This window comes from Telopea speciosissima, chromosome 3 (genome assembly GCF_018873765.1).
Source record: "Telopea speciosissima isolate NSW1024214 ecotype Mountain lineage chromosome 3, Tspe_v1, whole genome shotgun sequence".
In the NCBI taxonomy this organism is placed as follows: Eukaryota; Viridiplantae; Streptophyta; class Magnoliopsida; order Proteales; family Proteaceae; genus Telopea; species Telopea speciosissima.
In genome coordinates, this window is record NC_057918.1 from 24,857,767 (window position 1) to 24,884,485 (window position 26,719).

At 39.9% G+C, this 26,719-nt stretch overlaps 1 protein-coding gene across 4 annotated transcripts in view; it reads left to right on the forward strand.

Annotated features, from left to right (window-relative positions):
- The first annotated feature begins 3,510 nt into the window (after positions 1 to 3,510).
- LOC122656414 (ABC transporter C family member 13) overlaps positions 3,511 to 26,719 on the forward strand; it is a 139,975-nt gene continuing 116,766 nt past the window's right edge. For 2 of the 4 annotated variants that reach the window (XM_043850918.1, XM_043850919.1), the window contains exons 1-5: positions 3,518 to 3,603; positions 3,948 to 3,988; positions 4,075 to 4,162; positions 23,881 to 24,045; positions 24,134 to 24,265. In XM_043850918.1, coding sequence (XP_043706853.1) covers positions 3,565 to 3,603; positions 3,948 to 3,988; positions 4,075 to 4,162; positions 23,881 to 24,045; positions 24,134 to 24,265 — 465 coding nt within the window. In that variant the 5' untranslated portion in view covers positions 3,518 to 3,564. Of the gene's footprint in view, positions 3,604 to 3,947; positions 3,989 to 4,074; positions 4,163 to 23,880; positions 24,046 to 24,133; positions 24,266 to 26,719 lie in introns of all 4 variants that reach the window. The other 2 variants (XM_043850917.1, XM_043850920.1) reach the window with 2 other exon arrangements.

The following is a 26,719-nucleotide window of genomic DNA, read 5'->3' on the forward strand; positions in this document are numbered from 1 at the left end:
AGCTATCCATTGTGCCTTAGCCGTTGAAACTTTTACTCCATCACTATTGGTTGTAGTGGGAACTTTATAACCATTTTCTACAATCTCCAAAATAGCTGGGTCATTCCTTCGAAAAAAAATATTTCTTTCCTCTGTTTCCAGAATTAAACTATACAAATTGCCATTGAATAGAGGAAGACAAGTTGCTGAAGCACCTACTGAGAGAGAGATTGATTGTCATTACTCTTCGCCTCTTCGGAGTGTTCAATCCTTTTGAAGAGAACCTGCTTTGATATCAATTGTTGGATCATATAGGCAATCCAAGAGGGAGTGAATTGGGTAAAGCGAAATCTTGGTAAAATTTCAAAATCCTTTTTACACAATCTCAAATGTCCAACAAGTTGTTAGTAACCGGATTGGTTACAAACAGTTTTACCCCTCCCCCCCCCAAAAAAAAAAAACCATAGTTCAACTTAAAGAAGGTGATAGAGAGAAATAGAGAGTGCATACAACAACCAGATAGTGGTTCAACATGACCTTAATACTGTCCTACATCCACTCTGCAAGCCATCGGATTATGACAAAAGCTTTATACTAGGCACAAGATTGTTTAATCTCATTTGTTGAACGATATGATTGATGCCCAATATTTCTGTTGGCTTCTCATAAATTATGCTTTGCAAAAGAGGAAGAGAAGGATGGAAGGAAACAACAATAAAGCTCACTTTTTCCTTCTTACAAATTGGGGTTGTTGAAGTGCGAGAACTGCTTTTGTTAAAGTACCTTCCATACGTATTTGTGTTTCTTTTTTGTTTCGGGATTTTTTTTAATGTCTTGTAACCAAAGGCATTTCACTCCCACATATGTATTCCCTGAGAACAAAAAAAAAAAAAAAAAAAAAAAACCTTTTAGCTCATAAAAACTTTGTAGAACAGAAGTGTTACCAAACTAGGCATTAGCAAGTGTAAGGAAGAGGTAGTAATGATACTATATAGGTGAAATATTAATGTCATAAGGGTTTCTTATAATTTCATATCTTACAATATATTTATTATGTCACATGGACAGATGATGCATCTATTCAGACTCTTGGATAGGACAATCCAGATTAGTCATATATCAAATTTCAGAATTTAATTCAATCAAATACACCATGTATTAACATGCACCATATGTATGACCATACATATGTACTAGTACTCTTCACTATCAGTGTGCACTCTTCAAACTCTAAGTAGAATAAACGTTTATCATAAGAAAAACCATGGAAATAAATTATTCAAATCATCCTCACCAGAAAAAAAGAAGAGGAAAAAGATCAGTACATGGCCCTTGTACAAATTCCTTTATATCCTCTTCACATAATAAATAGTTAGACCCGCATTGACATTTTTCTCTCCTGTTCTGACCAAATGGGCCTCATGTGGGTCCCATATAGATGATATCATTTTCTAACCCCTCATTGGTTGTAGTGTGGAGATTCCTTCTTACAATGCCCTTGTAGGGAACTCTTTCCTAAAAAAAAATTCAAATTTGTATTGTGACTTCTTGAAATGGGCCACGTCATTACAAACTATGTGAACAGACACATTATACGGATAATAAACGTTTCTTATAAATGGAGAGGGTTACCTACAGGGACAATGTAAGAAAGAATCTACACACTACGAGCAATAGAAAATGATATCATCAATATGAGGCTCACATGGTCAGAATGGAAAAGAGAAATATCAGTATGGATCCCATTATTTATTATGCAAGGAGGGTATAAAAGAATAGGGAGAAAGAACGTCGCCCTACGCTTAGACACATGAGTGTGCATAATGACCACCATACCCCCCGAAAAGATGAGAATGATTAGGAGTGCAACGATCATTTTGTGTGCCCCTATATTCGGGGAAAATTATTACCTGAATTTGTCTGTCCATCAATTTTTTCAATTCCTCTAATAGAGGGAGATAGACCCCACCCGGACAGTGTATTCGGGCAGGGGATAGGGTGATCATTTCCACCCCCTATTAAATGGAATTGAAAAAAGTTGAGGAGCAGACAAATTGAGGGGATACAGATCCCTATATCCGGGTGCAAATGCACCGCACCACCGGGTGGGCTTCTTTTTCCAGAAGAATATATATAGTGGTAGCGGTGACCAATCTTTTTTCAAGACGTATTTTTTTGTTTTTTGTGAAAGGATACTTTTCTCAATAAAAAATTGTCTTGATCACTGTGGAGTGTAGACTGTAGATTCGACATTTAAATGCCACGTGTAAAAAAAGTACCAGGGCGTGCGAATCTCTTTAGTGCTTCCCCTGAATTCTGACAGCGATACGGAGGAGATGAAGAAGAATACTAGGATAAGTGGAATATCGCACCCAAAAACATAAAAAACAAGAGAAGTGGGATAGGGTGGGTATCTTCAGTGGGCCCCTTTGTGGTAGTGTCATTGCCAGTGCCACTGAACTGGGTCCACAATCCGGGTCAAAAGGATCCGCCAACACGGGTTAAAAATAACGCATGGGATGTATGGTGGAATGGCAGGCCGAGATTAATCCAAGGTGGAGCCATGGTCCATGAGGCCCAAGGTTTGAAAACCGCGAAATCAGACTTGGGATTGGCTGAGAACGATTCTGATTCCAATGGAATTATAAAGAATCTTAGACATTGGAATACAACAAAGGAAGCAAAGATTTTCTCAAATATGTATTTTTTTATAGTTTTTAATTAAGTGTGGATTTTGTTTTAAGAAATAAATTTTATTATTTTCTCGGACAAGAAAAGTGAGAACGGTAATTGGTCATGTAGCCCTTGCACTAGCATGATAACCGATGAAAATGTCATAGAAGAATTGGTTTGGATACAATTTTTTATTATACTGAGGTTGAACGATCTTTTTATGCACAAAAAAATTGATGTGTCTAGATGCATGAACCACGCTAATCATACCAACAGTTATCATTCTTTTTTCATTGGCCTTGATGCTGGTTTAGAGATCATGCGATCAAGCATTGATCTCACGCCCTTTTTAATACATGTGAATTTCAGGTGTTGTGGATTGGATTGTCACGATGCACAGTAAGGCTCCGTTGATTTGACGGATATAAAGGGTTGGGAAACTGTAATGGTGAATTTCAGGTGTTGTGGATTGGATTGACAAAAAAAAAAAAAAAAACAAAGAAAAGAAGAAAAAAAAGTGTATGACACAATAGAATATGTATGTTGTAATAAAGTGAGATTTGGTGGAAAAAAGAGAAAATTGGGCTGAGGTGAGATTATGGGAGAAAGAGAAAATGGGATGAGGAGAGGAGGAGAGGAGGAGAGGAGGAGAGAGGGAGAGAGAGAGAAAGAGAGAGAGAGACACACAAAATGAATGTAGCATGTGCGCACCATGCGTCGGCTAAAAACGTCAGCGAGAATTTTTTTTTGGTTCTTTTTTGAGTGAAGTGGTAAACCATTAACCAACGTAAGCACGATACTTAAGTGGTGTAGAAGTGCAGTTACTTCAAACCGTTGCTCCTATTCTTCGTCCTTGTGTTGGTCGAGTGACTCATGAATCTTTAGTCTTCTCTCTCTCTTGAGAAATCGTGCATGGAGTTAATGACTTTCATCTGCCCTAAACATCCAACTGTAAGCATTTCCTCCTGTAATTCTCCGTTGTGCTTTGATTCCTCTGTTTTCTTCTCTAAATCTTCTGATACGTCTAAGGTATTGCTTGCTTCACGTCTCTTCCATTGTCTGATGCTTGCTCAGTGGTTCCTTTCCATAATTTGTAATTGGTTTACATTAGTTCGCTCTTTGTTTTCCTGGACTTCGTTTGTTGACATGAAAGTGTTTGTATTAAGACTCTGTTTCTGTGACTTTCTTGTAGATTAATGAAATTCCAAAGAAAAAGCCAAACTTCGAAAATTTAAAGATTAAAATTTTATTTTTTGTCTTTAATTGAATTGCTTTTCTTATTTTCTGGTTTACAGGTGTGGGATGGAAATGGCTTCTCCGAATGTTTCGAGCACATATATCCTTCTTGTTATGAATGTGAATTTCTATATGTTCTTCACTGTTAAGCTGTTAATATTTATTTTTGTCCTTAACACTACTCACGGTTTTAGGCTTTGGAGTGAATGTTGTTTCAATAATTATGATTGTAGTGCTTGGATTAAGTGGAAGGAATGCTAGAACAAGTACAAGGGTATGGCAGCTGTAACTTATGATTTATATTTGATGGCCCTTCCCTTTGCATTCACTTGTGTCACATTCAATTCTATGCCGTTTATAGGGAAGAAAAATGACTGCAATGCTGCTTATAGACCATAACTATGATTAGAAGCAGGGCACTGTTGCTCATTTACATGAACCAGATCCACAAATGCATGTCTCTATGGATGGTTATGTATCAAGGATAAAGATTTCGGTGCTGACGCAGGTTTCGACTAGCTAGAAACCGAAATTTGGTCGAAACCTGTTATTTTTTGGGTAAAACTCGGCATGTGATGTGCTGGTCAAAACTTGTCGAAACTACCGAAACTGGGTGGGTTGAAATTGGTCGAAACTTGGTATTTTTTTGGTTGAAATTGGTCTAAACTATCGAAATTTCTGAAATATTGTCGAAACCAGTTGAAATTTGGTATTTTTTAAACTACCCTAAGGTTTCGTCTTGGTTAGCTGCGAAACCGAGTTGTTCGAAACCTGCAGTTTCAACCGAGATTTAGTTCCATGGTATGTATACATAGGATGCATGATAATGCCATATTTTAGCTGAAAGAACTCTTGAAAGGGGAGTTATTAAGTCTTTTACATGCCATTAAATCTGATGAATGACTACTTAACATGTGTCTTAGCCTTATCACAACAATTTGGGGTTAGCGTTAGAGTTTATGTTGTAAAGGGTACTTTTGTCACTAGCTTATTATAAGTCATATTAAGTTGTAATTTTATCTTTTGTTCTTTCTTTTCTTTTACCTCCTCAGGGAGGCATATGTAATTTCAAGAATGTAGTCAATGAAGAAAATAGGTGAGAGGATTCCATTCTCCCACACTATGATTTCGCTCTCAACTCTTCTTCTTCCTCCTCCTCTTCTCCTCCTCCTAGCTGTTAATCCTTGTTCCTTTGTTAGAATCGATCCATACCTAGTTTCTAACTTGGTATCAGAGCTGGTTTGAGATTCGACCAAGCTCATTTGTTCTCTACACCTTTCTTTTGAACCCTAGAAAGGTAGAGGGTTCCAATAGAGGCTATCCTATGTAAAATATTTCACGTAGCATATTCATTGGAGTTCTATTCTTTAATCCAATACCTAATGGAGGGAGTTTAAGGGCTGTAGAAGTCGATTGAAGCCCTAGAAGGCGAAACCAGAGTTAATGCCAGCTTCTCTTCTCTTGGTTTTGATTCTCCTTCATTCCAACTCCATTTGCAATGAGACCAAGCTCATATGGATTACCCAAGGGTTATCTTTCAAGCCCCAAGGGACTCGGTTGGTGAAGTGAGATGGTTGAAGAGCACAACTCACTTCTTTGCTGCTACGCAGGTACCGCCAGGTTCATCTTTGCTTCTCTGTTTGAAAATTATTGGTTGCTGAATGTTGAATGGCTACTGTTGGTTGAAGAGTTACATTATTTGAACATCATTGGCTGTTGTGGAATGAAGATAAGGTGATGCAGAATTATCACCAAACTGGGCTTCTTTTATTAGGAATAAGTCTAGGGTTGGGATATATATATGTTGGGCCTTTGATCCTAAGGGTTTTCTATGTAATAGGCCACTTTAATGAGCCTAAACTAGGGGTATATAGGTTGCATACGGGATTAGCCCAATACTTAGTTTATTTTTATGTTTTTTTAATTGAACCAGTTCAAATTGGTTGCATCCAATTGGTTCAATTTAAGTGATCATGTGACTTGGTTAAGTGGTCATATGATGTAAGTTGGGTTGGATTAGGACTCTATAAGTCCTGCCATGTTTTGAGTTTATTTCTTTTAGTATTTTAGTTTCCTAGTTAGTTTAAGTTACCTAATAGGTTAAGGATTGGGTCAGGCCTTTCCTTTTTAGAGTAGAAGTCTATTTTTGAGTCTTTTATATAAGGTTGTAAGGGGGCAAAGCCTTGAACACGAATTTGATTAATGAAAAAAGCTTTTGCTTGTTGGCTGCCATTGTTGCTGCTCCTGAGCTCCTTGTGAGTGTGCATCCTTGTGATTCTATTAAGGTGGAAAGGGATTGGTGGAATCCGATCGACTCCTTTCGCCGTGACGGCCGGGAGGATCCCAATTCGAAGGTGGTTCTATCCTTCACTTCTGTCCAAGCTGCTGCTAGTGGATTTCTGTTGCAACTTGTTCATTAATTTCTTCTTCTAATCCTGTACTCCCTTCCCCAATTGATCCCCCTTTATTTTTGCTTGAATTCCATTAAACCCTAATTCCATTAAACCCTAATTCCATTAAACTCTAGATCTTGCTGCTCAGCAATATTTGTCCATCAAAACCCTAATCCCTTCATCCTTCATTAATTTCCCTAAAACCCATAGTCGATCCTGAGTTACTGCCCAGTTTTACAGAATTTTCAAAAAACTTAAACCTCTATAATACCTACATTATTAGAGTCCTATAAACCTGCCTAGCCATACCCCCTAAGCCCACCTTCCATTATCCTAACCTAAGCCCTAGATTTGACCTAAAACTGCAATTCTGTCCTACTGAAACTGCAGAACCAAGAGCCCCTTAGTTCCTTGTTATTGGTCCTGGTTTAATTGGCTTCTAGTAGGGCTTTACCCTATCTAGAACTACATTATAAGGTGCAAGAGGTGTATTTGATTTGATTATCATCAAGGAACTGTTGCCTGTTTGCTTGTTGGTGGTGTATTTGTTTCCTAGTTTGTTTCCTTTCTTTGGGTGGAGTGTATTCCCTATTTGTTCAAGATATTATAGTGATTTGTTAAGTGTTTGCACATCATGTCTGGGTCTGATTCTGAGGTTAGTGGAATTGGTGAAGCTTCATCTAGTGGTTTGGGTGGTACTTACCTTAGCATAACTCCATTTGATAACCCCAATACCTAAATATCTCTTGTGAAGTTGGACAATACCAACTATTTGGATTGGTCTCACTCTGGGAAGTTATTTTTGAGAAGTAGGGGGAAACTGGGGGTACATTATAGGTTCTATCAAGGCATTTGTGATTACTGATCTAGCATACCTGAAATGGGAGATTGAGAATTCTAACGTCATGACTTGACTGATTTTCTTCATGAAAACTGAGATAGGTAGGAGATTTATGAGAAAGGAGATTGCAAAGGAAATTTGGGACAATGTCTCCAAGATTTTTGACCGAGTGGGTGACTTAGCAATAGTCTATCAAAATTTTCAAATAGTCATCAATATGAAACAAGGTGACCGAAGCATTTCTGAATATTTCAACATTGTCATTGGTCTTTGGGAGTAATATGACCACTATAGGGACCTCCATTTGTCCAACTCTGAGGATGAAGCAAAGGTGTATAGGACACTTCAGAAGGAGCGTGTCCTTATTTTATTTGGTGGGCTTAATCCAGAATTTGAGCCAATCCGACTGCAGATATTGGGGCGGTCACCTCTTCCATCCTTAGATGAATTATGTAGCTACTTACAAAGTGAGGAGACTAGGAGAGTGTCTATGGACACTGTACCATCCCTGGAGAGATCTTCTCTTACTTCTAATTTTCACAGAGATTGGCGAGGTGGGGGGAGAGGCCAAGGGCCATCCCGTGGAGATAACAGAGAAAGATTTAAATGTGATAATTGTGGGAAGCTGGGACACACTAAAGAAAGATGTTGGCGTCCTTCATGGTCAACCGCTTGGTATGTGGTAGATTCACTGGTACTCGTGGTGGTAGGAGAGGGGGTGCTAGAACCTACATTTTTACAGCCGAAATTAAGTCATCTGAACTACAGGCTGACCCTGATTCCCTTTCTAGAGAGGATATTGCAGCACTACACAGGATGATGTCTCGATTTGACTACTCTTCTACTGCTCCTGTAGAGTCAGATTCTTCAGCCTTAACCTTGCAAGCCTCTACATCTGCACCCTCTACTGCTCCCTCTTGGATCATTGACTCTGGTGCCACCAATCACATAACTGGTATGTCTCAGTGTTATGGTTCCTATTCTATTTGCTCTACTAGGGATAAGGTTAGAGTTGTCAATGGTTCTCTTTCCTCTATTTCTGGTAAGGGTAATGTTCGAGTCACTTCTGGTATTTCTCTTGATTCTGTGCTTCATGTCCCTTATTTTTTCACTAACCTATTGTCTGTAAGTCATCTAACCAAATCCTTACATTGCTGTGTCACCTTCTTTCCTTCCTATTGTCTTTTTCAAGATTTGGTGATGTTAAGAGGATTAGAATTAGAATTCAATGCTTGGATGTCTAAGGTAGACCCCAAGCCATATATTTATAATGAATAGAAAATAATAGAATCTGTACATTGGCGATGTGGGACTAAACCACACTCATAAAACAATAAAATAACAAGGAAAAATGTCCAGAATACCCCCACGGTATTCTGGCCCATATATCAACACTCCCCCTCAAGTTGGAGCATATATATCATGCATGCCCAACTTGACTAGTATAGGATGGAACAGCTTGCAATTCAGCCCCTTAGTGAATACATCAGCCAGCTGATATGTAGTCTTGACAAAGGGAACACAAATGAGTTCAGCTTCAAGCTTTTCCTTGATGAAATGTCTGTTAACATCCACATGTTTAGTGCGATCATGCTGAACAGGGTTATAAGCAATGCTAATAGCGCTTTATTGTGACAATAAAGCATCATTGGAAGATGGACAGCAACACCAATATCCTGCAATAATCCTCTAAGCCAAAGAAGTTCACAAATGCCTTGGGCCATCGCACGAAACTCGGCTTCAGCACTGGACCTTGCCACAACATTCTGCTTCTTGCTGTGCCATATAATAAGGTTCCCACCCACAAAGGAGCAATAGCCAGAGATGGACTTTCTATAAGAAGAACCAGCCCAGTCGGCATCAGTATAAGCTTCAATCTTGAGGTGACCATTGGAAGATAGGAGAATTCCCTTTCCTGGAGCAGACTTCAAATACCTCAAAATACGCCGGCTGCATCCATATGAGAGGAATAGGGATCATGCATGAACTGGCTCACCATACTTACAGCAACCGCTATATCAGGTCTGGTGTGGGAAAGGTAGATTAGTTTGCCCACTAACCGCTGATAACCACCTTTGTCAACAGGTTCACCCTCTTTCTCCCTAAGTTTTGCAGTAGCATCCATAGGAGTATCTGAAGGATGACAACCTAGCAGCCCTGTCTCAGTCAATAGATCAAGGACATATTTTCTTTGAGAAAGAAAGATGCCCTTTAAAGAGCGAGCAACTTCTATCCCTAGGAAATATTTTAGAGAACCTAGATCTTTGACCTCAAACTCACAGCCAAGGAGAAGCTTTAAATCCCTGATAGCAGCATCATCATTACCAGTCACCATGATATCATCTACATAGACTATGAGAAGAGTAACCTTGTCACCAACTCGTCTGATGAACAAGGTGTGATCAACATTGCTCTGCTTATAATTTGCTGTAATCATAGCCTTATGAAACCTGCCGAACCAAGCCCTAGGTGTCTGCTTCAACCCATAGAGAGCACGTTTCAACTTGTAGACTTTGCCCCTAGTCCTGTCACCAGAGAAGCCTGGTGGAATGTCCATATATACCTCCTCCTCAAGCTCCCCATGGAGGAAGGCATTCTTCACATCTAGCTGCTGAAGATCCCACCCAAGATTTGCAGCACAAGATAACAGCACCCTGACAGTGTTGAGCTTTGCCACTGGTGCAAAGGTCTCCTGATAGTCAACTCCATAAGTCTGAGTGAACCCCTTTGTAACCAGACGTGCCTGATACCGATCCACTGACCCATCAGCCTTCTGTTTGACCACAACGACCCATTTACATCCCACTGGTTTTTTCCCTAGAGGAAGAGTCACAAGATCCCACGTGTTATTTTTGTGTAGTGCTCTCATTTCTTCCAACATTGCAGCCTTCCACTTTCCATCTGTATATGCTTCTTGCCAAGTTTTAGGAATAGAGACAGAAGAAAGAGAGGATACAAAAGCACGGAAAGAAGGAGAAAGAGAACCATACGAAACAAAGCGAGATATGGGATGTAAGGTGCAAGTCCTAGTACCTTTGCGATGAGCAATAGGTAGGTCGGAAGGAGAGGAATTACCAGGAGATGAAGGATCCGGGTCTGTAGTCGGCAATTGGATGGGTATTGGTGCTACAGTGGGCTGCAGCTGCCCTCTGTTGGATCTGCCCCTCGTATAGGTGATGATGTTGGAGTTGTCAATTCTCTTCTGAAATTCACCAATAGTTCTCTGGACTGGAGTCAGCTCCCCCTGTATAGGAGCATTAACAACACTATTTTCTACGGTCTCCCCCTGTATAGGATTCCCATTAGGTGAGGGAGGAACAGCCAGAGGAAGTGGGGTATCCAAAGTAGGCTGGGCAGCAGCCGTGGGTGGTGGTAAAGTGGGCTGGACAGCATTTTGAGGAACCTCTGGTAGTGGAATCTCAAAAGGCACATCTTCACTAGAACTCTCCCCCTGAAGAGGTGGCGAAGAATAGTAAGAAAGGGACTCATGGAAAATAACATCCATACTAACCATGGTACGATGGGAAGGGGGATGGTAACACTTGTAACCTTTCTGGGTCGGAGAATAACCCAAGAAAATACAGCGAAGGCCCCTAGGTTCAAGTTTGCCAGGAGATCTAGTATCCCTAGCATAACACACACAACCAAACACCTTGGGGGGCACAATAAAGGAGGAATTTCCCAACAAAATATTAGAGGGGCTACGAGAGTTAAGAACTCGGGAAGGCAGCCGATTGATGAGATAGGCTGCAGTGAGTACTGCATCCCCCCAATATTGAGAAGGGAATTCCTCGCAAACATCAAAGCCTTGGCCATCTCTAACAAGTGACGGTTCTTTCGTTCCGCCACGCCATTTTGGGCAGGGGTATCAACACAACTAGTTTGGTGAAGGATGCCATGGTCAGCAAGATATTTTTGAAATTGGGATTCTGTATACTCCGTTCCATTATCACTTCTCAATACTTTGAGAGTAGCCTAGAACTGAGTTTGAATCATTTTATAAAAATGCTGCAAACATGAAAAGACTTGATTTTTTGTGTGTAAAAGATAAACCCATGTATTCCTTGAATGACAATCTATGAAAGAGACAAACCAACGATGGCCAGAAATAGACGGTTTACGATTAGTGCCCCAAACATCAGAATGTACCAAATCAAAACAAGAACTCCTTTTATTAGAAATTGGATAATTTGAACGTGTATGTTTGGCCAGAACACAAGCCTCACAAAAAAAAATCATCCTTAGTACGAAGGGTGACCAAATTAGGAAATAAATGAGCTACAATTCCTAAAGGGGGGTGACCTAACCTAGAGTGCCACTGGTAGAGTTTAGAAGAGACCATGGAGTTCTGGTGGAGCGGAGAAGGCACTTGTGGTGGAGAGAAGCAACCATCATCAAGCAGGTACAGCCCACCGTGCAATTTACCCAATCCAATCGTCTTCCCAGATTCCAGATCCTGAAACACACAATGAGATGGAAAGAAAGTGACTTTGCAGTTAAGATCACGAGTAATACTACTAATGGAAAGAAGATTAGTAGTAAATTTAGGAATGTGTAAAACAGAAGACAAGGGAAGAGTAGAAGTGCAGTTGATGATTCCTTTTCCAGAAATGGCAAAAGGGGAACCATCAGCCACCTTGACCTTGTCCTTCCCAGAAGTGGGGGAATATCTGTGAAACAAACTAGAAGAACCGGTCATATGATTTGTAGCTCCAGAATCGATGATCCAAGGATGGGAAGCTACAGAAGCACAATGACCCCCAAATGCAATACCTGACCGGGCAAAGTGTGAACCTGAAGGAGTGAAGAGCGGCAGGAGCTGATGTAGTAGAGGCGGCAGCGGAGAAGACTGAGCATACGTAGGAGTGCTGTAGATCATCCTGGGATAGACCGGGTCGATGTGCAGGGCTGCGATAATACTTTGGTGATGGGCCTTGGTCTTTTGCTTTGGCTTTGTCTTGGCAGCCCTTTTTGCTTCAAAGTCAGCCGGTTTCCCATGAAGTTTCTAGCACTTCTCCTTGGTGTGATAGGGTTTGTGACAGTGCTCACAAACGACAGTCCCTGTGGTAGAATCACCAAGAGAAGCATGCTATTAGGTACAGGAATAGCAGGGGCAGCAGCCTTGAGAGCTGATCTGTCAGTAACAGGGGGATGCAACATGGCAGCCCGAAGGTTCTCCTCAGAGGACACCAAGGCATAAGATTATTCTAGTGTGGGGAAAGGCTGATGGCCCAACACTTAAACACGAATCTGATCATACTCCACATTTAAGCCAGCCAAAAAATCGTAGACCCTAATCTTGTCCACATGCTTCTTATAGGAGGCAATATCAGCAGCTGTACTTGGGTGGAAGTCAGAAAAGTGGTCCTGTTGCTGCCAAAGGCTGCGCAAGGTAGCATAATATTTGGAGACTGTCAATTCTCCCTGAGTAGTGTGAAGGACCTTCTTCTTGATTTCATATACCTGGGCATCATTGCCAAGCTGTCCATAAGTCTCCTTGCAAGCAGCCCAAATTTCCGCGGCTGTGTCAAGGAGAAGAAAATTGTTCTGTAGCTCTGTAGTCATCGAACCGATCAGGTAGGACATAAGAACTCCATTGTGGGCAAGCCACTTGTCCTGAGCAGCTTCAACCTCAGTAGGCATAGCAGTGGTTCCCCTAATATGACCAGTAAGGCCACGGCCAACAATGGCAAAGGAGGCAGACCTAGACCAAAGCAGATAATTTGTGCCATCCAACTTGATTGGATTTGGGGAGAAATTCAGATAATCTGGTTTGCTGTTTCCATTACCAACAGAAGTAGCAGTCGAATCCACAGTCACCCATGAGGACAGTGAAGAATCCCAAATCGCAGAAGGGGACTGTTGTGAAGAGAAACCCAATAAAATCTCCAAGTTAAGGGCTGCAACAAGGATGAAAGCCCTCTAATAATGAAGGAATAAATGTCTCCAAAAATCAGCAACACCAGACAGAGAGAACCTTGAGATCAATATTTTCAGGATTTTGAAAAAAACCCTGAAAGTGCTGAAATCGATAAGATGAATTGAGGCCTGAAAAAGTGACTGGATGAGGCTGAAATTGCAGTCAAATTAGTCTTGAACTGGGGAGAATCACCCCTCAAAAAATCAGAATCAACTGATATATGGAACCCCCAATGTCGACTATTGTCAGGGTTTTGAAAAACCCTGAAAGTGTGAAGAAATATCGACCTTGAGGGGCTGGAGCTTGATGTAGGTGCTGGAATAGTATTCTGCTGCAGGTTCGGAGCTCCAATATGGTGAACAAATCCCTTGTTGTAAAGATGGGTTCTGTCCAACGAACGCTGAAGTCTTCAATATTCGCAGCAAAGAGGCCAAGCACCCTATCGATCAAATCTTCAGATCATGGGGTGAGGTAATAAAGGAGGGCAGCAGCTGGATCAATTGATCACCTCATCAGTGCTGCCCTATGGGACAGAGAAGAACAAAACAAACAAAGGGAAGAAGAGAAGAAGAGAAGAGAAGAGAGATCGAGAATTAGAGAGGGAAGAGGATCGTGGATAAGAGTCCTAATTAAGAACCAGCTTTGATACCATATTAAGAGTATCAGATATAGAACTCAATGCTTGGATGTCTAAGGCAGACCCCAAGCCATATATTTATAATGAATAGAAAATAATAGAATCTGTACATTGGCGATGTGGGACTAAACCACACTCAAAAAACAATAAAATTATAAGGAAAAATGTCCAGAATACCCCCACGGTATTCTGGCCCATATATCAACAGGTAATGAAAAGGATAATTGGCAGTGGACGTGAGGAGAAAGGACTTTTATCTTCTTGAGCCTCGGACACCTGTTTTGCCTACTGCTCAGTCCTATGTTTGTGGCCTAAGTGATAGTAGTACTATGGATTTTGTGATGCTTTGACATCAACATTTAGGCCACCCCATCTTTTGTTGTCATGAGAAAACAATTACCCTATTTGTTTGTTTCTTTTTCTTCTTCTCATGTTTTTCAGTGTGAACCATGTATTTTTGCTAAACATTGTCGTTCATCTTATCCTTATCATGGTAATAGATCCACTGTTCCTTTCAATATTGTATATTTTGATGTTTGGGGACCTGCTCCTACTACCTCTTTGTCTGAATATTGTTATTTTGTTTCTTTTGTTGATGGCTATTCCTGGTCCTCTTGGACTTTTTTGATGAACCAAAAGAGTGATGATTATGATGCTTTAAAAAATTTCTATTAGTTGATTTGTACTCAATTTGGAATTTGCATTCAAATAGTTCATTCTGATAAGTGTGGAGAGTACATGTTTGGGGGCTCCAACAATTTTTTTTATTGACAATGGCATTATTCATCAAGTTCTTTGTGTTGACACCCCCAACAGAATGGGGTGGCTGAGAGGAAGAATCACCATTTGTTGGAGGTCACTAGGAGTCTTCTCTTTGGTAAGCATGTCCCCAAGACTTTTTGGTTTGATGCCCTTCTTGCTGCTGCCTTCCTAATCAATCGGATGCCAACTCAGTTCCTTGGCTGTAAATGCCCTCTGGAAATCCTTTCCCCTCAAGCTCATGCTTTTTCCCTTCCTCCTAAAGTGTTAGGGTGTGTCTGCTATGTCCATGTCAATAAATCAGCTCGGACAAAGCTTGATCCCAAAGCAGTCAAATGTCTTTTCCTTGGCTATTCCTCTTCTACTAAAGGATGATAATGCTACCACCCTTCTTCCCGACAACGACTTCTCTCCAAAGATGTCACCTTCTTTGAGTCTATTCCTTTCTTTTCTCCTCATCAACATCCTCTTCAAGGGGAGACTAATGGGAGTGAACAGGCTGTTGTTGTCATCCCCTTTCTTTTCTCCTTTGCCTATCTCCCCATCCTTGCTTGATATTGGGAAACATAGGGAAGTAGATGTTGTTGACATTAATACTCATTCAGGTGTTAATGCTAGCAATGAAAAAGAGGTTGTTGTGTAAAAAATAGGTGAATGCTTGAAGGGAAAGGGAAAGAAGACCTGCCAAGAGTCCTCTTTGGATCCACATCCTGAGATCCACTTTTGTCAGTCAATAACACTTTTTCTCCTCCATCTGAGTTAGATCTCCCTATTGCTACTTGAAAAGGGGAAAAGAGCTTGTACTAATCCTATAGCCAAGTTTGTTTCCTATAATGCTATTTCTCCTACGTGCATTGCTTTTTGTACTACTCTTATCTCTTTGTCCGTTCCCAAAAATGTCTCTGAGGCTATGTCTGACCCAAAGTGGAAGAAGACCATGTCTGAGGAAATGATAGCTCTTGAGAAGAGTGGTACTTGGACACTTGTAGATCTTCCTAGCGGGAGAATTCCAGTTGGATGCAGTGGGTCTATACAATTAAGTATCGATGAGATGGTACTGTGGAAAGATATAAGGCTCGGTTGGTAGCTAAAGGGTACAGTCAGGTGTATGGCATTGACTACCAAGAGACATTTGCTCCTACGGCCAAGCACAACTCAATCAGAGTTCTCTTATCTGTGGCAGCCAATAGAGATTGGCCATTGTACCAATTAGATGTAAAGAATGCCTTTCCTCATGGTGACCATAGTTGTCAAGGCGTCGCCTAAGTGACGCCTAGGCGTCCAGGCGCTTTGGACGCCTTGATCGCCTACTTTGTGTCGCCCTGATTTTTTACTCTCTTCGACGACTTGGGTCGCCTAGACGCCATGACAACTATGATGGTGACCAAGAAGAAGAAGTGTATATGCAGCCTCCACCTGGTTTAAAGTTTCCCTCAGCAGAAGGGAAAGTGTGTCTCCTAAAAAACGACACTTTATAGCCTCAAGCAGTCGCACAAGGCTTGGTTTGAGCGATTTAGACAAGCCATTCTAAGGAATAGGTATTTGCAAAGTTAGGCTGACCATACTTTGTTTATCTGGCGAGAAAATGGTACGGTCACAACTCTCATTGTTTATGTTGATGACATTGTAGTGACTAAAAAAATGACAATGCTGAGATAATAATGGCATCCAACCCAAAAGCCCGAGCTTATGGGTGGAGAGGCCCTTCCAAGGTCATAAGCCAAACTGCCGCATACTACCCGACCGATGTGGGACTAAACTCCCCTCCCATTCCTGGCCATGGAGCACATTCACTGCATCGACCCCCTAACTTTGGGCCATGAGCCCCCACATGGCCGGTGCACGGATAACCCGCTCTGATACTACTTAATGACGTCCAATCCAAAAGCCTGAGCTTATGGGTGGAGAGGCCCTTCCAAGTCTGTAAGCCAAACTACTGCGCACTACTCGACCGACGTGGGACTAAACTACCCTCCCATTCTTGGCCATAGAGCACATTCACTGCATTAGATAAGTAGATTGAAATCTTACCTGGCTCAACAGTTTGAGATCAAAGATCTTGGAATTTTGAAGAACTTCTTAGTAATTGAAGTATCAAGATTAAAGAAAGGAATCAATATTTTCCAGATAAAGTTTGTATTGGACCTATTGAAAGAAACAGGAATGTTGGGTTGTAAACCAGCAAACTCCCCTTATGATCAAAATCATAAGCTTGGTGAAGACTGTGGTTCTCCTCTTATAGATGTAGGGAAGTACCAAAGATTGGTTGGGAAACTGATCTATCTCTCCTTGACTCGACCATACATTACTTATGCAGTTGGAGTGGTGAGTCAGTGAAGCAGGTACACTACCTTGGATTGACCCAAACCCAGTTGGGTATCCAAATGGAGATGAACCGGGTCCAATTTGAGTTTTGGGTCTAGTAAGATTTTAGGAAGTTTATTTTATTTTGGAAAGTATTATGTAATCGGTAATCCTTTAATTTGGGAATACGTAGTAGATAGATAGCGAGTTATTTCAGTTTCAGTTTCAGAGTCTAACTAGGAGTCGTTGAGTCTTTCGTTTTATTCTTTATTTTCCCCTTTAAATACTTGCATTGTAACCAACGTGAGAACATATTGAATATGATGGAATAGTTGAGTTATGGTTTAAAGCCAATGTGGCTGTGCGTGTGCACTCTTCTCTCCCCTGCTTCTTATACGATTTCTCCTCTCCCCCCTAGAACTCTGATTTTTCTCAGGTTTCCCCTCGTCTCCTAACCGGCCTTCCACTAGTTAGTTCATGCATGCTCCTAAGAGTGGGCACTTGGATGTTGTTTATCCCATTATCAGGTACTTAAAATCTTCTCCAGGGAAAGCCTTCTATATGCCAAGCATAATTATTTGAGGATAGATGGCTACATTGATGCTGATTGGGCTGGTTCCGTTTTTGGCAGACGATCTACATCTTGTTACTGAACCTTTGTAGGTGGTAATCTGGTTATATGGAGGAGTAAAAAACAGTCAGTTGTAGCTAGATTCAGTGCAGAGGCAGAATTTAGAGCCATGGCTTATGGAGTGTGTGAACTCATATTGCTGAGGCATTTGATTCAAGAGTTGGGATTTGACACTGAGGGACCTATGTGGCTCTATTATGATAACAAGGCTGCTATGAGTGTTGCTCATAATCCCATGCAACATGACCGAGCGAAGCATATTGAGGTTGATAGGCACTTCATCAAAGAAAAGTTGGATTATGGTTATATTTGTACTCCCTTTGTGAAGACAGGTATCAAGTTGCAGATATCTTCACCAAAGGTCTCATTCCTAGCCAGTTCAGTACCCTCTTATGCAAGCTGGGAATGCATGACATTTATGCTCCAGCTTGAGAGGGAGTGTTAGAGTTTATGTTGTAAAGGGTACTTTTGTCACTGGCTTGTTATAACTTATAAGTCATATTAAGTTGTAATATTATCTTTTGTTCTTTCTTTTCTTTTATCTCCCCAAGGAGGTATATGTAATTTCAAGAATGTAGTTAATGAAAAAAATAGGTGGGAGGATTCCATTCTCTCACACCATGATTTTTCTCTCAACTCTTCTTTTTCCTCCTTCTCTTCCCCTTCTTCTTCTCCTAGCTGTTAATCCTTGTTCCTTTGTTAGAATCGATCCATACCTAGTTTCTAACTGTTAGCTCATCCACTGAATGAATATCAAATGAAGTATGAAAACAGCTCTACAAGATGCAATATGGTCTAGCATGGAAGCACACGAAATTTTAATTAATAAATGAATTATGTTGGAACTTGGTCGTTGTCAAATTATAAACAATTATAAACCATGTTTTGGATAAACAAAAAGGCTTTCTAAGATTTAATGTTCCCTGTTAAACAAAAGCTCCGTAAGAATTTCTGTTCACAATCAATTTGAATATGTAGGTGTGAGGATCATTTCATTGAATAAGCTGAACAAAGTCTCTTCTTCATTAAGCTAGGATCTTCATGTTTTTAAAAATGTCCTAATGACAGAAGAATCAACAAAATTTGACTCCATATGGGTCATGTTGTCAACAATTTGTATTTTGTTGAAGAGTTTCATTTACTTATCTTGATAGCGAAATTGGGGCAGTCCGGGGCAGTCCAGACAAATACATGTACACAGAGAATGACTTGTATAAATACTCATTATAAGAAAAGCTAAAGCAATTATTTTACTCAATACCCAATCAACATCCTAATGCCTGTTCCCCAAAACAATCTACTCTGCATCTCACTTGACTCTTCAACAGTGTCACTGCTTCAACCATTGCTACTACTATCATTCCTCACTTGACATAAATACAACTTGTCAACCACTGCCTGCTGCTACTCCCACTGCTTTTACTGCTACAACTGCTGCTACTGATACTGTTAGTACTACTGTTTAAGAGGTTCTAAAACTTGCTAAGGCTGCAAATAAATTATCCGTTAGTACCATTAGGAATTGATGAGGGGTGGTTCAAAGAATGAGTCCTTAGTAGTTTCAAGGCTTTGGTGGAAAATTGCAGTGCAAGTACAGTGGAAAGTGGAGTCTTATTACCATGTTGTTCATTAGTTAATTTGGACACCCTTTATGACGAAGAGCAATTTCATTAGACTAATGCATCACTTTTTACTGAAGAGAAGTAATCTGATAAAACATCAAGGTGATGATAGACATCAGAAAGAGATGGTTAGAAATTAGTTTATGATCAAGTATCTTTTTTGTGTGTGGGGAGGGGGGTGGTGTAAAACATCAGGGTTATCATTTGGTTGTACAATGTTCTAAGTGATAAACATGTTCTATTCATATATGAACTTGTAGTTACATTGTACATCGCCCCAAAAGTAAGACAAGTAAGATTATATCCCAAAAGTAATACAAGTATATCTATACTCAAAAGTAATGTAATAACACAAAAGAAGGACAGCATAGTCCCTTAGGCCAACTCATAGACACGCATACTGATCGCACACGTACGACGGATCATGCACTTCAGGCTCCTGCACCGCATAGTCATTATTGGTAATGAAGTCCAAAGCAGCATCACTCACCAACTCTGGTTCTTCACAACCAGCAAAGCCATCTAAAAAGGGGAATTCCATGGGAATGAGTTCCACTAAGCCCAATGAGAGAAAACCTGCAAGCAGATGCATATAATCCATGATGCATATTTCAAACCTAATCATGTAACTAGCAACAGATTTAGGGCTCATGAGGTTAAATGCTACTGTAATAGATAATTGTATTCCTAGTTCTGGAATCCTGCATCAGACCCTAGCAATACAACTCTGTTACGGTGGAAGCCTGCCGGTACCGGAATCGTCCATCAGTCCCCAGCAGACCCCCGAAGCTAACCCTACTGCACCTCCCATTCCGGAATTCCCCGTCAGACCTGGGAGAGCAGTAAATGGCATTCCAGAATTATGCATCAGACCTGTCACGGATTATCCAACACCTCACCCCTGTTGGCAAGGGTCGTAGCACAGAGTTTATGAAATCCTAGCCATATGCATCTTCTAGCATGAATGTCATGAAGTTCCACAATATGTAAATTATCCAACACCATTCCATAATCATTTCTTTATCTCATACCAGCATACCACCTCAACTCACAGTCTCAACATATCAACAATATCATATGCAATAAATTATGAAATGCAACCTAAACATCATGCATACATCTAATGTAAAAAGACCTATATGGCTATATCTATATGTACATAATTCTGATATGGTGAATGTAAATAGTGCAGCAGAAGTAATATAAAAGAAAATAACAAACACTCCCAAATTAAAATAAAATCCCCCCCCCCCCACTCACCTTGAGTTGGATGATTTGCCCAAGCTATATGAAGTCCAACTCTTGATACGCCTCACAATTAAAAGGTTCCACCTCTAAGTTAATAGTATATATTATTAGATAGGTGACAAGGTAAACCAGTAACAAAGCCCCAACCATTTAGGGCAAAAACAGAGTCAGCAGGTAGGACTGGATGGTCGAGTAGACCATGGATCGGTCGTCCGCAGTGGAGGCAGCTTCACCATCCGGTGGCTGATACAGTGTTCGAATTGGGGTTTCTTTCATGAATTCTGCCATGCACAACCTCCAAAACCAGAATTGGCTTGGAGGAGATGAAGAGCACACCAATTGGGTTGAATCAACCCAATTACATGTAGGGTTTAGGGGCTTTAAAACCAATTTGCCTAATTTCTAGGTTTTGGGTTGATTGAGTTATAAACCCAGCTGAATCCACAGAAAGAGAAGGAATTGGACAGATCAAAGGGTTTTGCAGCCTACCTGAATGAGGTTCAGCAGGAGGAGACAACACCAACTCAGCCGATTAGCTTTTCCCCAGACCATCTCTCTCCAACACCCAATTCTCTAGGTCTTCTCTGTCACTCCTCTTCCTTTTCTCTAAAGCAAAACAGAACTTGGAATGAGATGGAATAAGGTTTTAAAACATAGTTTTGCTTATATAGGTAAGACCTACTAAGGTCCATTTGGTTGGGCCTTATTAGAATTAGTTTGGGTAAAATGGGTTATTTAGATTTTAAAAGTTAATTCTGCCCAAGTAAGACCCATAATTGAGCCCTGGGAATGGTGTCCCGCAATGTAAACGAGAGCCCGACCGTGATGGCCTAAGGGCAGCTCAACTCAACCGGGAAATGCGGGTCCCACAGGGAAAAATTGTATTTTAGCCGATTCGACCCCTCCGTGACTAAACAAAGTGATAGTTTCATATAGAGTTACTAGCGGGTTCATTACCTACTGACCGGCCTTTGAGATTGACAGGTTTTGCATATGCTCCACCCAGCATTTCTCGCATGCAAAACTTATATGTGAGGTCCCGTCCGGTTCCTCAGGCCCCATGAGAGCTACATCAGTCGATTCTTCAAGACCCGCCATTGGTGAAGTGGGGGATTGGTTCGAATCCTCAATTGATAAAGCCCACAACATTGAGGCATACATGGTTACTGAACCTGGACCTGGAATCATGCTCAATTAGACCCGGTTTAGAGGTGCGTTTTACAAGTTATCAGCATTTTGTTGGACTCAGAATAATGTGGAAAGATTATCATCATCATCATGGCCTTATCCCAACTAAATGGGGTCGGCCGGTAATAAGATTAATGTAATTTTATGTTTTATGAAAAAAATTTAAGATTTTACTGGTGAAAGAGGAAACTTGGAAGTTCTTACAGTGGGAGCATTATTTCCTTTGTTTGAATGAACTGTTAAGGACAAAGGGGGAAAAACACATGTCTTGATGCAGGAGTATAGATATATTCCTACCATGAATTATAATTCCAATCCTAACCCTTTCAGTGTACCTGTTGATCCATAAAATCAATTCGATGAAAGTGTTGAGATATATATGGGTGAGGCTGTAGCTGAAACCATGTCCTAGACCACATTATTGACATGAGATGCATGGAGTCATTGTTTTTACTCTTATTAATCAGTTTTGGTCCTTTTCACAATTTATTGGAATCCATTTTACAATATTTAACTAAGAAATCTATTTATGGTATGTCCTGATTTTACCACTAATAATACGTTAGAATTTACTATTTTCTAGATAATTTTTTTTTTTTTTTTTTTTTTTTGGGTGGGTGGGTGGTGTTAGTCCTTCATTTTATTGAAATTCTATTTCGAATAGGGAAGGCTTTTAGTAGTAGGGCCTGTTGTTCTGGTCAAATTCGAGTCAAATACTTGTTAGGAGTCAATTAAGAGACTCTTTGGATACGAGTTAAAAAAAAATTATAAGGGTTTAGGTATTCAGGTCAGGTTCAACTGTTTATGTTATTGAAATTAAGAACTCAATGAGATGCTTTATTCGTTCCAGTGGAACATTTAGGCTTCTACCTACTATGATGCTGGTGCTACTGCTATTTGAGTATTTTTCTGATTACTATTTCCGTATCTTGTGAAAATTGGGCCATTGTTCATGACCAAAATCTGAATTACAGTTGAATAGATATTTCCTCTTTTTCTGCATGAAGCTTGAGATTCTTGAGTCGATTTACTGTTCTCTTCATACTTTCTTGATATGCAACCAGTCTGATTTCTAATAAGAAACCAGTTTGCCTGCAATAATTTGCTACTTGATCTTAAACTATAGATCAAGGTTTTAAGTATCGGTATTGGGTATCGTATCGGTCGGGTGATTTTAAGAGACGTATCGTATCGTTTCGGAGATACGTATCAAACAATATAGATACACACAAAAATGGTCAAATTACACATGGAAATACACTTTTGAAACAAAAAATAATATAAATAAGCAATATATAACAAGTGTCATATGTATAAACACTAAAATGATGAATAATGTATAACCAAACAAGTGCATTAAATTGAAATTGTTATAAAAGATGAGGTTTCTTACATGTTGTAATCGTCTATAGCCATGAAGAGTATTGGATGATGCAAAGGATGATGTTGTAGCACTCCTTGATTCGTTTTTTAGTTTAAAAGTGTGAAAAACCAAGATTAAATGCAAGATTTTAGACTCTTGGTTGAGAGCTTTCCTTCATTTTTTCGTTAGATTAGGAGTTGTATAGAGTCTGTGAGTGAAAATGGCTTTTTTATGGAATGTGTCGATGTTATCGGTATGTATCGGTATGTATAGGTATGTATCGGTAATGTATCTAGCTGTATCGGCCAATATGTATCGATCCGTATTAAACCACCCACAGAACCCTTTACTGGACGTATCAATGGTATCGATACGTATCGGTCGATACATTTCGATACAATTTGAGACAGCTCATTTAAGAAAAAAAGAGACGTATCGGTATGTATCGTATCGGTATCGACCGGAACCAATACGTATCGTATCGTATCGGTCGATACTAATTGATTCTTTTATTGCATGATAGAATTAGAGTAGTCAGCTTACAGAAAAGAGTGCATTGCTAAATCCGTTTAATCTAAGTAAGAAAGCCTTAATCGAATTGAAAGCTGAGTGAGGCAATGAAATTGCTTTGCATTCCGAGTTAAGAGACATTTTGAATATGTTTTCTTTTGATATCCTCTCTCCTTTTATTCCTTGATTAATATGTTTTTTTAATAATAAAATTAATATATAATTTCTGCTTAAGATTTTGGTACCTTACCTGATCCCTCATTTCTTTCCTTAGCTGTTACTTTCTTGACTTTTCCCCATCCTAAATTGCCTGGTACTGTTTGATATTTCAAAACTCATGTTAGAATGGTAGGGTTTTTCATCTTGGACCATGTATGAAGATACTGCTTCTACAACCTTGTTGAGGCAACTGATTTCTTCTAGTTCTAGTTGACCATGTTAATTATCAGTTGGTAAAGCTGGGACTACTTAAATTGACTCTTGTATCTCGGATAAAAGAAGCACAACTTTAGTCCTTCTAGGACCATCGTATGGTTACCATATAATAAATCAACATATTTTTACGTTCTGCTCCAGATTGCCCAGAAACGTCATTCAGAGAAAGTTTTCTTGCATTTGGTACCTGCTAGTGGAGCATTTTTGCCTTTGTATGATATAACATTGCTTTTAAAGAGAGCTCTTCAAGGACAAAGTACTGTGTACCATGAGTGGTTTTTCAAATGTTCTCAATTTTCAGTCTGGGTAAGATTCCTGAACTTAAGTTGTTGCTGAAGCCTCTGTGAAGTTTATATAATGGAAATTGTTTCTTGAAACTTTTTCCTGTTTGTAGACTACTATTATGCTCTTCTCGAAGTGTGACATCTGGTTCTTCATATTTTACCACCGCATCCTATGTTTTTGGTGGATTGCAAAACCTATCTTGGGAATCCCACACTTACAGACGATGTTTTCTTCTTTAAAGGTACCACAGTCAATTTTGATTTGTTTTCACTACATGAAGTTTGGATCACTGCTAGCTTCTTGCTGTGAACTAAATCACTCTGTTGTATTTTGTGTTAATTTTTGTGGGTGGTGTGAGGTGGATGGGAAAATTTATCAACCAGCTGTTAGCCTGTTACTACTATAACTGTTGGTATTCCAACTTCCATGTATCCACAAGAAGAAGAGTTGCAACAAACTACTCTACTAATAGAAAATTATTATTTCTTACAAAACATAAAGTGTCAGTTCAGTTATGGCAGGCCTCTTTTATAACTCACTTGCTCATCTTAGACTTACTAATATATGGATTGTCCTGTGCTAACGGTTAACTTTCTATCTTATTTAGATCAACTACTTAAGTAATCTAAACCCTCTGGAATGAAACCAGTCTGGCCAAAGTAAATTATGACTGATTCAAACCTGAACCAACACAACTGAATCCTAGGAGAGATACCAAATTACCAACTAATACCTAAGTATTGAGAAATATAATTAAAAAGAAACTGAAATCTATGCAATGACAATAGGACAAGTAATGTAGTCCTAGTCTCCTAGATTGGTAGGAGACCAACTAGGAGCCAGTACACCAGGATCCAATATGAACTGGTAGTCCGATTGGGGCGGAATGTGATTTTAAGTCATAATTAGGGTTAGGGTTTGAGGTGTTGGTTACGCTAGGCAGGTGTAGGGGAGTCTATTAGTGAAGGTTGCGATAAGTTTTAATGGAGGAGTGTGTGCTGGAATGAATTGGTAGCAAATTGGGTTTAGGGTTTTGAAAGGTGGAAGATGATGGGATCTAGGGTTTATAATAACAGGAAATCAATTGGTTGAATGGGCTTAATATTTAGGTTGAGTGTGGGTAGGGTGGAGGGGAATATATGCTGAAAGTTACAGCTAAATCAGACGGTTAAATCTAGAGTTATGGAGGTTTCCTAGTAGAGGTAGGAGAGGGGTAAAAGTGTAATTTCAGACAATCGGCTGGGTGGATGGTATTTGAATTTGGATTGAGTCTCTTTTAGGGTTTGAGGAAGATTCGATCAAAATTTTAGCAGGTTCTAACGGTTAGATTTGGCTGGGCAGAATTCTTGCGAAAATCACCTTGCATGTGACCTTCTAGAAGGGAAGAAGAATAGTTGCAGGTTTTCAGTTCTAGACTTACTTGGGGATGAAGAACAGATTTGATCAGACATGGGGTGATGTTGTAGACTTGAATTGTGCTTGATGATGTAGAATCACTCTTGAAATCAGAACTTGAATGTAACAGCAATGGAGAAAACAAAGAACCAATTTGAACCACCCGGGCCTCCCACCGCAAGGTGTCAATCGGATCAAACACCGATTCCTTCAAACGATCCACCCGGGCTTCACACCGCAAGGTGTTGATTGGATCAAACACCAATCCCACCAGCCTTGATCAAACGCAAGACAAAAATCTTCAATGGAGAAGAAGAGCAACAAAAAGCTTTTCATTAATCAAAATTCGTGTTCAATGTTTGCCCCCCTTACATCCTTATATAAATGGACTCCTACACTAAAAAGGAAAGGCCTAACCCAATTCTTAACCTATTAGGTAGTCTAAACTGACTAGGAAAGTGAAATAACAAAAGAAATTGACTCAAAACATGGCTGGACTTGTAGAGTCCTAATCTAGCTCAACTTAAATAACAATTAAATAGTCACGTGACCACTTAACCAAGTCACATGATCACTTAAGTGATCACATGACCGCTTAACCAAATAAAAAGAAATTTACTAACTAATCCCGTATGTAACCTTATTACCCCTAGTTTAGGACCATAAAAGTGGCCTATTACATTGAAAACCCATGGGATCAAAGGCCCAACATGTATACAACCTAACCCTAGACTTATTACTAATAAAAGAAGCCCAGTTTGGTGATAAGTCTGCATCAACAAGCCCCCCTCTCCCCAACACAGTCTTCAACATGGGCCTACCATCTGGACAATTAGGTGTTCAGGCCCCACCAAGAAAAATTGGTCTCTGCTGGTTGCATTCCATCTCATCCCAACCCCCCACTGGCATCAGAATTGAAATAAAGAACATCCTTCAGTTTTTACTGCAACCTGGCAAATGCTGACGAATTTCAATGCATTGTTCTGCAATCTTGTCTGTACCTCATGCTTCTTTCTTTGATAACAATTGCATGCTTGAAAAACATAGAGGAATTTGCTGTTTTTACAATCTGTGCTCTGCAGAATCAAGCTGATTAATGACTTGTACTTTCATGCTCCTCTTTGTGAGCTTCTAACCTAAGAAACTAAGTCAGATTTTTTTACCATGTTAAAGTGCTAAACAGGAAATAAAAGCCTTTTCTCTAATGTTAGAAATTGGTTGAGCACAAACTCTGTGAAAATTTTCAAACATGTGGTGTAGTTCTATAGCGTAATTGTAAATAATCCAAACAGTCACAAGA